Source organism: Pipra filicauda, unplaced genomic scaffold (assembly GCF_003945595.2).
Source record: "Pipra filicauda isolate LSUMZ 115617 unplaced genomic scaffold, ASM394559v2 scaffold942_size106905_pilon, whole genome shotgun sequence".
Classification (NCBI taxonomy): Eukaryota; Metazoa; Chordata; class Aves; order Passeriformes; family Pipridae; genus Pipra; species Pipra filicauda.
The window spans coordinates 1-14,457 of NW_024105134.1; the positions used below are offsets into that span (position 1 = coordinate 1).

At 63.8% G+C, this 14,457-nt stretch overlaps 1 protein-coding gene across 5 annotated transcripts in view; it reads right to left on the minus strand.

Annotated features, from left to right (window-relative positions):
* Positions 1-3,467: 3,467 nt before the first annotated feature.
* The window catches only part of DNM2 (dynamin 2), a 38,109-nt gene continuing 27,119 nt past the window's right edge, over positions 3,468-14,457 (minus strand). For all 5 annotated transcript variants that reach the window (XM_039391347.1, XM_039391348.1, XM_039391352.1 and 2 more), the window contains 7 exons: positions 13,934-14,047; positions 11,330-11,439; positions 10,986-11,097; positions 10,592-10,756; positions 8,249-8,481; positions 5,829-6,083; positions 3,468-3,696 (listed from right to left, as the gene is read on the minus strand). In XM_039391347.1, coding sequence (XP_039247281.1) covers positions 3,630-3,696; positions 5,829-6,083; positions 8,249-8,481; positions 10,592-10,756; positions 10,986-11,097; positions 11,330-11,439; positions 13,934-14,047 — 1,056 coding nt within the window. In that variant the 3' untranslated portion in view covers positions 3,468-3,629. The remainder of the gene's footprint in view (positions 3,697-5,828; positions 6,084-8,248; positions 8,482-10,591; positions 10,757-10,985; positions 11,098-11,329; positions 11,440-13,933; positions 14,048-14,457) is intronic.

A 14,457-nucleotide genomic window follows, 5' to 3' on the forward strand; every position in this document is an offset into this window, starting at 1 on the left:
CCCCCCATCCCCGGAGCCCCCTCCCCCTCCGCCGCGGGCCCCCCCGTTCCCGGGCGCACTCACGGCCGTAGAGCGCGATGGCGGCGCTGTCGGGGCCGGTTCGGACCTCTAGGCGCAGCGGCTGCTGCTCCTGGTGCCGCTGGATCTCCCCGTTCGCGTCCCCGACCGTGAGGAGCCGCACGCCGGGGAACACCGACACCGCGGCCATCTTGGACCGCGCCGCGCCCCGCCCACGCGGGGACACGCCCCCCCGCGCCGCGCTCCGCCCCCCGCCCCCGCGGGGACACGCCCCCTCTGGGAAAAGGACGCGCTCCCGCCGCGGGACACGCCCCCCCCTCCGGCTGGGGACACGCCCCCCTGCTCCAAAGACACGCCCCCCCCCGCGGCTTCGGGACGCGCCCACATCGGTCCTGGACACGCCCATCCCGAGCGGGGACACGCCCCCTCTGCCCCGCGATAACACACGCCCGGCGCGGGGACACGCCCACAAAGTGGGCGGGGACTGCTCGGCAGCGCCCCCTGGCGGGCGCGCGGGGCCACGGGGAACGGGATAACACTGGGAACACTGGGAACACTGGGAGAACTGGGAACACTGGGGACACTGGGAACGGGACGCAGGGAAAGGCCAGGCCCCCGCGCGCGGGTGGCCGCGACGGTGCCCGAAAAGGCGCGGCCCGGCCGCTCCCGCCTCAGGCGGCGCCTCGGGCAGCCCCGGCGGGGGAAGGGGGGGGGCAAAGGGGTCCTTCCTCGGCCGCGTCGCGCAGCGATGGCGGCGCCCGGGCCGGGGCCGGGGGGGTCGGACCCGAACTGTCCCCAATTGTCCCCAATTCCCCCCGTTCCCGGGTGGCTGCGGGATCCGGCTCCCGGGGCCGAGGGGGGACACGCGGGCAAAGCCCCCCCCGAGTTCGTGTCCCGGCACGGCGGGGGCGGGAGGAGGTTTGGGGGGGGAACCCCCCACTGAGGTTGGGGTGAAACCCCCCGGAATTGGGGTGAAACCGCCCGGAATTGGGGTAAACCCCCCGGAATTGGGGTAAAACCCCCCGGGTTTGGGGTGAAACCCCCCGGAATTGGGGTAAAACCCCCCAAGTTTGGGGTGAAACCCCCGGGTTTGGGGTGAAACCCCCCCGGGATTGGGATGAAACCCCCCAGGTTTGGGGTAAAACCCCCCAGGTTTGGGGTAAAACCCCCCAGGTTTGGGGTGAAACCCCCCGGAATTGGGGTAAAACCCCCCAGGTTTGGGGTAAAACCCCCAAGATTTGGAGTTAAACCCCCGGGTTTGGGGTGAAACCCCCCGGAATTGGGGTAAAACCCCCCAGGTTTGGGGTGAAACCCCCGGGTTTGGGGTGAAACCCCCCCGGGATTGGGATGAAACCTCCCAGGTTTGGGGTAAAACCCCCAAGATTTGGGGTAAAACCCCCCAGGTTTGGGGTGAAACCCCCCGGGATTGGGGTAAAACCCCCCAGGTTTGGGGTAAAACCCCCAAGATTTGGGGTAAAACCCCCCAGGTTTGGGGTGAAACCCCCCGGGATTGGGGTAAAACCCCCCAGGTTTGGGGTAAAACCCCCAAGATTTGGAGTTAAACCCCCGGGTTTGGGGTAAAACCCCCCCCGAATTGGGATGAAACCCGCCGGATTTGGGGTGAAACCCCCCGGGGTTGGGGTAAACCCCCCCGAATTGGGGTAACCCCCCCCAGAATTGGGATGAAACCCCCCGGATTTGGGGTGAAACCCCCCCGGGATTGGGGTTAAACCCCCCCGAATTGGGATGAAACCCCCCGGATTTGGGGTGAAACCCCCCGGGGTTGGGGTAAACCCCCCCGAATTGGGATGAAACCCCCGGGGTTGGATTAAACCCCCCCAGAATCGCGGTAAACCCCCCAAAATTGGGGTCAACCCCCCAGAATCGAGTACAAACCCCCCAGATCGAGGGTCAACCCCCCCCGACCCCCCCCAAATCCCGGTCATTCCCCCTCCAAACCCCCAAATTTGATTTTTATTTTTTTTTACTCCCTTTATTTTGATTTTTTTTTTGACTTTTTTTTTGGTTTTTTTTAGTTCATTAATGGGGGTGCGGAGCGGAGGCACTTGGGGGGGGGGCGGTGCCGGGACCCCCCGGGAAGGGGGGGAGGGGCTGGGGGGGGGGTCAGAGCGGCCCCTCCCCCGCCCCCCAAACCGCCCCCCCTCCCCCCGGCTCGTTAATGGATTAATTGGCCCCCCCGAGCCGGGGGATCGTTAAGGCACCGGGGCCCGGCCGGGGGGGCGGGGAAAATCCACATTATTTATTGCTGGGCCGGGGCGGGGCTTTTTTTTTGCCTTTTTTTGCCTTTTTTTTTTTTTTTTTTCTGGTTTTTTGTCCTCCTTTTTTTTTTTTTTTTTTTTTTCTATACATTCATACAAGTCTGTAAAAATTATTTACAACCTCGGCGCGGTGGGAGGGGCGGGGAGGAGGAGGGAGAGGGGGGAAAGGGGGGAGATGCTGCCAGAGCAACCCCCCCCCCCCCGCGGCTCCGGGAATCCCCCTCCCCCCCCTCAGGACACGGATCCCCCCCCTCGGGATAACGGAGATTCCTCCCCCCCACCTCCCCCCTCCTCCTCGTCCTGGGGGTTATTCCAGGGGAGGAAATTCCTGAGGCTCACCCAGGAATTGGGTTGGTTTTTTTTTTAGTGAATCCCTCTCGGAATTCCAGTTTTTCCCTCCCCCCTTTTTTCCCCCCTTTTCCCCCTCCCCCGACTAAAAATTTTCCTCCAAAACTCTAAAAAGACCTGGGGGGGGAGGGGCGGGGGAGAAAGGGCGGGGCTGGGGGAGAACCCCCCAAATCCCGCCGTTTTTTAGGGAATATATTAATACAAAAATTCTGGGAAGGAGGAGGAGGAGGAGGAGGAAAAGGAGGGAAGAAGGCAAGAGGGGCGGGAATGGGATCATCCCCCCTTTGCCCCCCCCGCCCCCCCTTGGGCCATCCCGGCATTCCCGGGGCAGGAACGCCGGGAATTCCGACAAAGTGCAATATCCGCCCACCCCCCAACCCCCCCCCCCCGCCCCCTTCCAACCCCAAAACTCCGGGGTGGGGAGGGGGCTCCGACCGCCCCCCGTATCCCGGAGCGCTCCAGAGCCCCGGGACACTCCGGGAGCAGCTGCTGGGACCAGCCCTGGAGCTGCCGGGACCGGGATCGGGATCGGGATGGGGCCGGGATCGGGATCGGGATCGGGATCGGGATCGGGACCGGGATCGGGACCGGGATCGGGATCGGGATCGGGATCGGGACCGGGATGGGGCCGGGGCCGAGCTGGGTCAGGAGGGGTCGGTGGGTTTGTCCCCTGTGCCCCCAAGCCCAGGGGAGGGGTCAGTGGGTTTGTCCCCTGTGCCCCCCAGCCCAGAGGGGGATTGGGGGGTTTGTCCCCTGTGTCCCCCAAGCCCGGGGGGGGGTCGGTGGGTTTGTCCCCTGTGCCCCCAAGCCCAGGGGGGGGTCAGTGGGTTTGTCCCCTGTGCCCCCCAGCCCAGGGGGGGGTCAGTGGGTTTGTCCCCTGTGCCCCCAAGCCCAGGGGGGGATTGGGGGGTTGTCTCCCGTGCCCCCCAGCCCAGAGGGGGGGTTCAGATCCCGCAGCTCCGGAGCCCCCAGCGCCGGGGGGGGTTAATCCAGCAGGGAGGGCTCGGCCGGGCGGATGATGGTGGGGCGGTTCGGGGCCGCCGGGGGTCTCCTGGGGGGGGGGACGGGGTGGCTGAGAGCTCCTGGGACCCCCCAGATCATCCCAGGGACCCCCCAGGTAATCCCAGGGACCCCAGCCCATCCCAGGGGGACCCTGGACGATCCCAGGGGAAGCCCAGTCAATCCCAATGAGACCCCAGCGCATCCCAATGGGACCCTGGCCCATCCCAGCAGGATCCCAGATGATCCATCCCACTGGGATCCAGGATGATCCCAGCAGGACCCTGGATAATCCCAATGGGACCCTGGCCCATCCCAGCAGGATCCCAGCGGGATCCCAGCCCATCCCAGCAGGATCCCAGCCCATCCCAGTGAGACCCCAGCCCATCCCAGCAGGATCCCAGCTCATCCCAGCAGGATCCCAGCCCATCCCAGCAGGATCCCAGCCCATCCCAATGGGATCCCAGCCCATCCCAGTGTGACCCCAGCCCATCCAATGTGATCCCAGCCCATCCCAGCAGGATCCCAGCCCATCCCATGGGACCCCAGCCCATCCCATGGGACCCCAGCCCATCCCAATGCGACCCCAGCCCATCCCAGTGGGATCCCAGCCCATCCCAGCAGGATTCCAGCCCATCCAATGCGACCCCAGCCCATCCCGATGTGACCCCAGCCCATCCCAGCAGGATCCCAGCTCATCCCAATGGGATCCCAGCCCATCCCAGCAGGATCCCAGCCCATACCAATGTGATCCCAGCCCATCCCAGCAGGATCCCAGCCCATCCCAATGCGATCCCAGCCCATCCCAGCAAGACCCCAGCCCATCCAATGCAACCCCAGCCCATCCCATGGGACCCCAGCCCATCCCAGTGGGATCCCAGCCCATCCCATGCGACCCCAGCCCATCCCAATGCGACCCCAGCCCATCCCAGCAGGATCCCAGCTCATCCCAGCAGGATCCCAGCCCATCCCAATGTGATCCCAGCCCATCCCAGCAGGATCCCAGCCCATCCCAGTGTGACCCCAGCCCATCCCAATGTGACCCCAGCCCATCCAATGTGACCCCAGCCCCAGCCAAATGTGACCCCAACCTCCAATTTTGACCCCACGCCACATCCCAATGTTACCCCCACACACCAGCCCAATGAGTCCCAGCCCATCCAAGGGGGGGGGGGGGGGGATGGGATCCCAGCCCATCCCATGTGGACCCGCCCATCCCAATGGGACCCCATAGCCCATCCAATGTGATCCAGCACATCCCACAGGAGTCCAGCCCATCCAGTGAGACCCCAGCCCATCCAATGCGACCCCCCATCACCATCCAATCCCAATGTGACCCCAGCCCAGCCCATGGGACCCAGCCCATCCACAGGATCCCAGCCCATCCGTGAACCACCAGCCATCCCAGCAGGATTCCAGCCCATCCCAGCAGGATCCCAGCCCATCCCAATGGGATCCCAGCCCATCCCAGTGTGACCCCAGCCCATCCAATGTGATCCCAGCCCATCCCAGCAGGATCCCAGCCCATCCCAATGAGACCCCAGCGCATCCCAATGAGATCCCAGCCCACCCCAATGGGATCCCAGCCCATCCCGATGCAACCCCAGCCCATCCCAGCGGGATCCCAGCCCATCCCAGCAAGACCCCAGCCCATCCAATGTGATCCCAGCCCATCCCAATGTGATCCCAGCCCATCCCATGGGACCCCAGCCCATCCCAATGTGACCCCAGCCCATCCCAGTGTGACCCCAGCCCATCCAATGTGATCCCAGCCCATCCCAGCAGGATTCCAGCCCATCCCAGCAGGATTCCAGCCCATCCCAGCAGGATTCCAGCCCATCCCAATGTGACCCCAGCCCATCCCATGGGACCCCAACCCATCCCAATGTGACCCCAGCCCATCCCAGTGGGATCCCAGCCCATCCCAATGTGACCCCAGCCCATCCCAGTGGGATCCCAGCCCATCCCAGCACGATTCCAGCCCATCCAATGCGATCCCAGCCCATCCAATGTGACCCCAGCCCATCCCAGTGGGATTCCAGCCCATCCAATGCGACCCCAGCCCATCCAATGCGACCCCAGCCCATCCCAGCTCACCAGACCCCCCCCATCCAGCCCCGCCCACCGCACGGGGGGGTCGGTGGGGGCGGCTCAGCCCCCCTCAGTGCCCCCCCCAGCTCTCACCTGGGCACTCCGGGCGGGATTCCGGGCGGGATGCGGGCGGGGCGGGCGGGGATCTGGGGGGGCGCCGAGAAGGAGTCTCCGGCGAAGACGCTCTGGGGGCCGAGGCGGGAGGGGATGGGGGGGGCGGCGAAGGGGGGCGGGGGGCCCCCCCCGGGCAGGGGCAGCAGCGGGGGCGGCCCCGGGGTCGGGCCCCGCACCGAGGGCGGGCGGCCGGGGGGGCCCAGGGCCGAGGGCGGGCGGCGCTGGGGGGGGGGGCTGTGGAGAGAGAGGGGGGAGAGGGGGGGTCAGGGAGTGGGGAGGGGGCAGCTCCGGCACCCGGGAATGCCCCAATCCCCCTGGGGACATCCCAAACTCCTGGGAGTGCCCCAATCCCCCTGGGGACACCTCTGGGGACATCCCAAACTCCTGGGAATGCCCCAATCCCCCTGGGAGTGCCCCAATCCCCCTGGGGACATCCCAAACTCCTGGGAATGTCCCAATCCCCTGGGAATGCCCCCTGGGAACATCCCATCAACAATCCCCCTGGGAATGATGCCCCAATCCCCCTGGGAGTGCCCCAATCCCCCTGGGGACATCCCAAACTCCTGGGAATGCCCCAATCCCCCTGGGAATGCCCCAATCCCCCTGGGGACATCCCAAACTCCTGGGAGTGCCCCAATCCCCCTGGGAATGCCCCAATCCCCCTGGGGACATCCCAAACTCCTGGGAATGCCCCAATCCCCCTGGGAGTGCCCCAATCCCCCTGGGGACATCCCAAACTCCTGGAACACCCCAACACCCCTGGGAACACACCTGGGGACACCTTAAATCCCCCTGAGAACGCTCCAATCCCCCTGGGACATCCCAAACTCCTGGGAATGCCCCAATCCCACTGGAGCGTCCCAATCCCTCCCGAAACACCCCAATCCCCCTGGGGACACCCTGAATCCCTCTGGAACCACCCTAAACCCCCCTGGGAACACCCCAAACCCACTCTCCCCCTGCTGCAGGAATCCCAGTTCTCCGGGTGACAGAGCCCCCTCCCCAGGAACTGCCCCCCTTCCCCTGCCCAGACCCGCCCTGGCTCCTGCTGCTCCCACTGCTGCTCCCACTGCTGTTCCCACTATTCCCACTGCTGTTCCCACTGCTGTTCCCACTGCTGCTCCCACTATTCCCACTGCTGTTCCCACTATTCCCACTGCTGTTCCCACTGCTGCTCCCACTGCTGTTCCCACTATTCCCACTGCTGTTCCCACTGCTGCTCCCACTGCTGCTCCCACTATTCCCACTGCTGCTCCCACTATTCCCACTGCTGTTCCCACTGCTGTTCCCACTATTCCCACTGCTGTTCCCACTGCTGTTCCCACTATTCCCACTGCTGCTCCCACTGCTGTTCCCACTGCTGCTCCCACTGCTGTTCCCACTGCTGTTCCCACTGCTGCTCCCACTGCTGTTCCCACTATTCCCACTGCTGTTCCCACTGCTGTTCCCACTGCTGTTCCCACTGCTGTTCCCACTATTCCCACTGTTGTTCCCACTGTTGTTCCCACTGTTGTTCCCACTGTCGTTCCCACTATTCCCACTGTTGTTCCCACTGTTGTTCCTGCTGCTCCCGTTGTTGTTCCCCCTGTTGTTTCCACTATTCCCACTGTTGTTCCCACTATTCCCACTGCTGTTCCCACTGTTGTTCCCACTATTCCCGCTGTTGTTCCCCCTGTTGTTCCCACTATTCCCACTATTGTTCTCACTATTCCCACTGTTGTTCCCACTGTTGTTCCCACTATTCCTGCTGTTGTTTCCGCTGTTCCTCCCACTATTCCCACTGTTGTTCCCGCTGTTGTTCCCACTGTTGTTCCTGCTGCTCCCGCTGTTGTTCCCACTGTTGTTCCCACTGTTCCCACTGTTTTTCCCACTATTCCCGCTGTTGTCCCCACTATTCCCACTGCCGTTCCCGCTATTCCCCCTGTTGTTCCCCCTGTTGTTCCCCCTGTTGTTCCCCCTGTTGTTCCCGCTGTTGTTCCCGCTGTTCCCACTGTTGTTCCCACTGTTGTTCCCACTATTCCCCCTGTTTTTCCCACTATTCCCCCTGTTGTTCCCGCTGTCGTTCCCACTCTTCCCGCTGTTGTTCCCACTGTTGTTCCCACTATTCCCCCTGTTGTTCCTGCTGTTGTTCCCGCTGTTGTTCCCCCTGTTGTTCCCACTGTCGTTCCCGCTGTCATTCCCACTCTTCCCGCCGTCGTTCCCGCTGTCGTTCCCACTCTTCCTGCTGTTGTTCCCACTATTCCCCCTGTTGTTCCTGCTGTTGTTCCCGCTGTTGTTCCCCCTGTTGTTCCCACTATTCCCACTGTCGTTCCCACTGTTCCCACTGTCGTTCCCGCTGTCGTTCCCACTCTTCCCGCCGTCGTTCCCGCCGTCGTTCCCGCCGCTCCCGGCGCTCCCACCTGTGGCCGGGGCCGGGCTGGAGCCAGGTGTCGTCGACGGGGGGTGGCACGGGCGTGGACACGGTGCTGGTGCTGATGTCCCCGATGATGCCCAGGGCCTCCTTGAGCGCGTGGTACATGCGCAGCATCTCGTCCCGGCGCTGCGCCTGCTCCGCAGACTCCTCCATCAGGCTGCCCTGGTCGGCCGACGAGTACAGGTAGGCCAGCAGCTCCGAGTGGATGAAATCCTTGGTCTGGGGGCAGAGAGGGACGAGAGGGGTCGGGGTGAAATCCTTGGTCTGGGGGCAGAGAGGGAGGAGAGGGGGTTGGGGGTGAAATCCTTGGTCTGGGAAGAGAAGGGGAGACAAGGGGGTTGGGGGTGAAATCCTTGGTCTGGGGGGAGAGAGGGAGGCAAAGGGTTGGGGTGAAATCCTTGGTGTGGGAGGAGAGAGGGAGGTAAAGGGTTGGGGTGAAATCCTTGGTGTGGGAGGAGAGAGGGAGGTAAAGGGTTGGGGTGAAATCCTTGGTGTGAGAAAGGGATTGGGAATGAAATCCTTGGTCTGGGAGGAGAGAGGGAGGAGAGAGGGTTGGGGGTGAAATCCTTGGTCTGGGGGGAGAGAGGGTTGGGGGTGAAATCCTTGGTCTGGGGGCAGAGAGGGAGGCAAAGGGTTGGGGGTGAAATCCTTGGTGTGGGGGGAGAGAGGGAGGAGAAGGGTTGGGGGTGAAATCTTTGGTCTGGGGGGAGAGAGGGAGGCAAAGGGTTGGGGGTGAAATCCTTGGTGTGGGAGGAGAGAGGGAGGAGAGGGGTTGGGGGTGAAATCCTTGGTCTGGGGGGAGAGAGGGAGGAGAGGGGGTGGGGTGAAATCCTTGGTCTGGGGGGAGAGAGGGAGGAGAGGGGTTGGGGAAAAAATCCTTGGTCTGGGGGCAGAGAGGGAGGAGAGGGGGTTGGGGGTGAAATCCTTGGTGTGAGAAAGGGATTGGGGGTGAAATCCTTGGTCTGGGAGGAGAGAGGGAGACAAGGGGGTTGGGGGTGAAATCCTTGGTCTGGGAGGAGAGAGGGAGGAGAGAGGGTTGGGGGTGAAATCCTTGGTGTGGGAGGAGAGAGGGAGGTAAAGGGTTGGGGTGAAATCCTTGGTGTGGGAGGAGAGAGGGAGGAGAGGGGTCAGAGTGAAATCCTTGGTCTGGGAAGAGAAGGGGGTTGGGGGTGAAATCCTTGGTGTGGGGGGAGAGAGGGAGGAGAGGGGTCGGGGTGAAATCCTTGGGGTGGGAGGGGAAAGGGAGGCGAGGGGTTGGGGTGAAATCCTTGGTCTGGGGGGAGAGAGGGAGGTAAAGGGTTGGGGGAGAAATCCTTGGTGTGGGAAGAGAAGGGGAGACAAGGGGGTCGGGGGTGAAATCCTTGGTCAAGGAAGAGAAGGGAGTTGGGGGTGAAATCCTTGGTCTGGGAGGGGAAAGGGAGACGAGGGGGTCGAGGGTGAAATCCTTGGTGTGAGAAAGGGATTGGGGATGAAATCCTTGGTCTGGGAGGAGAAGGGGGTTGGGGGTGAAATCCTTGGTCTGGGAGGAGAAGGGGGTTGGGGGTGAAATCCTTGGTCTGGGAAGAGCAGGGGGTTGGGGTGAAATCCTTGGTCTGGGAAGGGAAGGGGGTTGGGGGTGAAATCCTTGGTGTGGGAAGAGCAGGGAAGAGCTGCTCCTTCCAGGGAATTGTGGGGAGCCAGAAGGTCCCCCCAGAGCCTCCTTTTTCCAGGCTGAGCCCCCCCAGCTCCTTCAGCTGCTCCCACAAGTTCTCCAGCCCCTTCTCCTGCTCTCCAGCCCCTGCTCCTGTTCTCCAGCCCCTTCTCCTGCTCTCCAGCCCCTGCTCCTGTTCTCCAGCCCCTTCTCCTGCTCTCCAGCCCCTGCTCCTGTTCTCCAGCCCCTTCTCCTGCTCTCCAGACACTCTTTCTCCATCCCCTTCTCCACGTTCTCCAGCCCCTTCTCCTGTTCTCCATTCCCTTCTCCCACTCTCCATTCCCTTCTCCTGTTCTCCAGCCCCTTCTCCCACTCTCCATCCCCTTCTCCTGCTCTCCATCCCCTTCTCCTGCTCTCCATCCCCTTCTCCTGCTCTCCATCCCCTTCTCCTGCTCTCCATCCCCTTCTCCTGTTCTCCAGCCCCTCCTCCAGTTCTCCATTCCCTTCTCCCCCTCTCCATCCCCTTCTCCGTGTTCCCCATCCCCTTCTCCTGCTCTCCATCCCCTTCTCCTGTTCTCCATCCCCTTCTCCCCCTCTCCATCCCCTTCTCCCCCTCTCCATCCCCTTCTCCCACTCTCCAGCCCCTTCCCCACCCTCTCCCTCCCCTCTCCCGTGGTCCCTCGCCCCCGTCCCGCTCACATTGTTGATCATGAGGTGCATGATGGTCTTTGGCATGAGGTCCCGGATGGATTTGTTGATGATCCCGACGTAGGAGTCCACGAGGTTCCGGATGGTCTCCACCTGCCGCTCCAGCTGCGGATCCATGGAGAAGGTGTTTTCCTGCGCCCCGTCCTCGCTCTCCGTCTGCTCGGGGGGGGGAAAGCAGGGAATGAGTCCCCGCCGGGATCGGGACGAGACCCCTCTGGCTCCGCGGCATTCCCGGTCCCCGCTCCCATCCCGCGGGAATTTCATCCTCCTCCCGGCGTTTTCCAGGGTAGCCCAGGAGCGCGGGAGCCAAGCTGGGGGCTCCCTGCTCCTCCAGGGGCAGCCCCTGCTCCGGAGGGATCGGGATGTTGGGAGGGGGGGGGTTTACTTGGTCTTTCTCGGGATAAACTCCCGCGCGGAGGAAGGAGGCTTTCCAGCTGTCCACGTCCTCCTGGGAATCGCAGGCCAGCTCGATCTGACGCAGATCCTTGTACACGTTCCTGGGGGGAAGGAGCAGAGCCGGGGGTCGGGGGGAGCCCCCGGAGCCCCAGATCCCGATGGAATCCCAGGATAAACGCTGGATGAGCCGCTGCTTCCTCCGGGGAAACCCCCTCCCCTCCCCGCGCGGGATCCCGGACGCTCCGGCCTCGGAGGAGACGGATGCGGGGCCGGGGTTTGGAGGGAAGGGAAAATCCATGGAAGGATCCCGGGATTCTGGGGGGGATCCCACACCTCTGCTCCGTGTTGAAGATGGCGAAGACGTGTTTGGTGGACATGAATCCCTTCTCCACATCCCTGATCTTCAGGTTGTCCAGGGGCAGCATGTACTTCTTCTCCTTCTCCTGGAAAAGGGGGACGAGAGGGAAGGAGGGATGAGCCCGGGGGCGCTTCCTGGATGCCAAAGAGGCACCTGGAGCGGGAATAAACCCCCCACAGCCCTGGGAAGGCGGCACAGATCCAAACTCCAGAACAGATCCCAAGCTCGGGATCAGATCCCAAGCTCCAGAACAGATCTCAAGCTCCGGATCAGATCCCAAGCTCTGGAACGGATCCCAAGCTCAGGTTCAGATCCAAACTCCAGAACGGATCCCAAGCTCAGGTTCAGATCCAAGCTCCAGAACGGATCCCAAGCTCCGGATCAGATCCCAAGCTCCAGAACTGATCCCAAGCTCCGGAACGGATCCCAAGCTCCGGAACAGATCCCAAGCTCCCACCAGGGAAGGTTCACCAGGAGATGCTTCCCTGGCTCATCCCGTGGCCAACACCAGCCTGGGATGGGGGGAATCTGCTCCCGGAGCCCCGGCACGCGGAGGGACCAGGGATCTGCTCTGCCTCTCCCAAGGCTGCCGAGGAACCCCCCGGAGATTTGGGATTTGGTCCCTGCGGGATGGAATCGGCTCCCCCGGAGCCCACCCCGCTCCCAGCCGGGATCCCCAGGAATGTCCCCCTGGAGCCGGGGGCTGGAAGGAGCCGGCGGAGCCCCCGGAGCCGATTCCAGCGGCCCCTTTCCCGCCACATCTGGAACCGTTTAGAGCGGCAGCGGCTCCGGCTCCACTTTTTGTGTCTCCAGATGGTCCCAAAAAGTGACGTTGGCCTTTGTGGAGAGGCCACGAACCCGGCGCCGCCCCCCCCCCCCCCCCCCCCCCCCCCTCAGCCCCCCCCCTCCCTCCCTCCCTCCCTCCCCCCCGACTCCTCCGCGCGATTTCCTGAAAAACCCACAGCGCTTTTCCAGGCGGGATTCGGGGCCCAGGGCTCTGCCACGTCAGGACCAGACAAAGCCTCGGCTTCCTCTCCGCCGAGAGCCCCAAAAAACCCCCCCAACCACCACGAGGAAAACCTCGGGAAGGGAGGGAGGAAGAGGAAGAGGGAGGAAGGAAGAGGAAGGAAATGCCGCGGAGGATTCCCAGGGGAAGCAGGAGATCCGGGCCGGCGTTCCCAGTGTTCAGACTACCTGTTCAGGTGGGCTCTGTGTTGTACAGTAGTCTGCACATTGGTTACGCCGGCCCGGCCCGGCTCCGGCTCCGCCGCAGGTAAGGGGGGGCCTGGGGGTGATTCCCAGGAATTGCCCCTTCCCGGGGGATCCCACAGATTCCAGGGGCCCGTGGGGGGGGAAGGAGGGAATTGTGCCCTGCTGGTGTCCCCCCACCCAAATGCCACGGCAGCTCCTGGTTTTTAGGGCTGGGGGGTCAGAGAGAGCGGGATGAGGACAGAGCCTTGTTCATCATCCCGCGGGTCGATCCCATTCCCCCCTCCCCGAGGGGCCCCGCAGGAAACCGGGATTGCTCCGGGTGGGATCAGCCCTGATGTGTTCCTGCTCTTTTAGGGGGGACTGGGGGGGGGGGGGAGACCTTCTCCTCCGCCGGGAAGAGACCGGAAGAACAAAGGAAAACCGGGATTCGGTCCCGGGAAATAAACGCTGTGTCCGTGTGTCTCCTTTTCCTGACCCCGTGCTGGGCTCTGCCCGCCCCCATTCCCACCCCCTGTCCCCCCAAAATCCCGGGAAGGGCCCCCCCCCCTCCTTCCCAGCCTCTGGCTGCCGGGCCGGTGACGTCAGGGGAGGAGTGGGATCGGGATCGGGATCGTGGGGGCGGAAACGCTGGAAAACCCGAAAATTCCACGGAGGAGACGCCGGGCAGGAGCTGCTGGAGCTGCCTCAGCCCCTTCCCGGGGGAAGCCCCTTTGGAAATGAGGGTTGGGGGTGGATCTGGGGGAGTCTCCAACACCCTGGAACACCGGGAGCGGGATGGACGCTCCCGAGGGCCGGGGATGCAATTCCCAACCGGATCAACGGGATGGATCAGTGAGGAGCAGCCCCTTCCCAGACACCCAGCAGGAGAAAGGGGGGACCTGAGGACTCCAGCACCTCAAAATCCCAGGGATTGAGGGAATCTGAGTCTTTCCACCCTCGGGGGGGGCCTGGGGGAGAGCAGGACTCGATCCCAGCTCCCATCTCCCTCCAGCCCCGGCATTCCCTGCTGGAATGTGCCCTCGGAGGATGCCAGACCGGCGCAGCCCCCCCCGGAACCCCCTTTTTCCTTCCTCTGCTTTTCCCTGAGCCGGGTCAGGGGGCTGGGACAGGGGTGGGAGACACGGAAACCCCCCCTCAAACGGAGCCAGAGCCCCTCGGAACCCCCGGGAGCCGCCGGAGCCTCCGGGTTTATCCGAGTCCACACAACCCCGAGGTTCAGGAGAGCGTTTGGAAACGGGGAATTCGGGGTCTGGATGAGCCCCCACGCCCGGATTTGGGTGTTGTCGTTCCTCCTGGGCACTAATCCCCATCCCTACCCCAGGGATCTTCCCGCTGGAGCGCCGGGAATCCCGATTTCCCCCCCGTACCTCGTCGTCCTTGTACCAGGAGAGCGACTCGGCCGTGAGCACGAACCAGTATTCCTTGGAGCCGCCCTTCATGATGCTGATGTTGTTGATGGTCACCCAGCCCCTGCGGATCACCTGGAGCAGGAGCAGGAGCAGGGAGCGAGGGAGGGAGGAAGGAAGGAGACGTTACAGCGGGATGGATTCCAGAGGGATGCCCGGGGAGGAGAGCGAGAAGTGACCCCGAAGCCTCATCCGGGCGGATCCCGAGCCCCCATCCCACAGGGAAGGTGTGGGGGGGGAACACCCGGAGATCCCGAGCCCCCATCCCACAGGGAAGGTGTGGGGGGGGAACACCCAGAGATCCCGAGCCCCCATCCCACAGGGAAGCTGGTAGCAGGTGGGGGGGAACACCCGGAGATCCCGAGCCCCCATCCCACAGGGAAGCTGGCAGCAGGTGGGGGGGAACACCTGGAGATCCCGAGCTCCCAATCCCACGGGGAGGTTGGAGGGGGGGGACACCTGAAGCTCTCCAAGCTCCCAAAGTC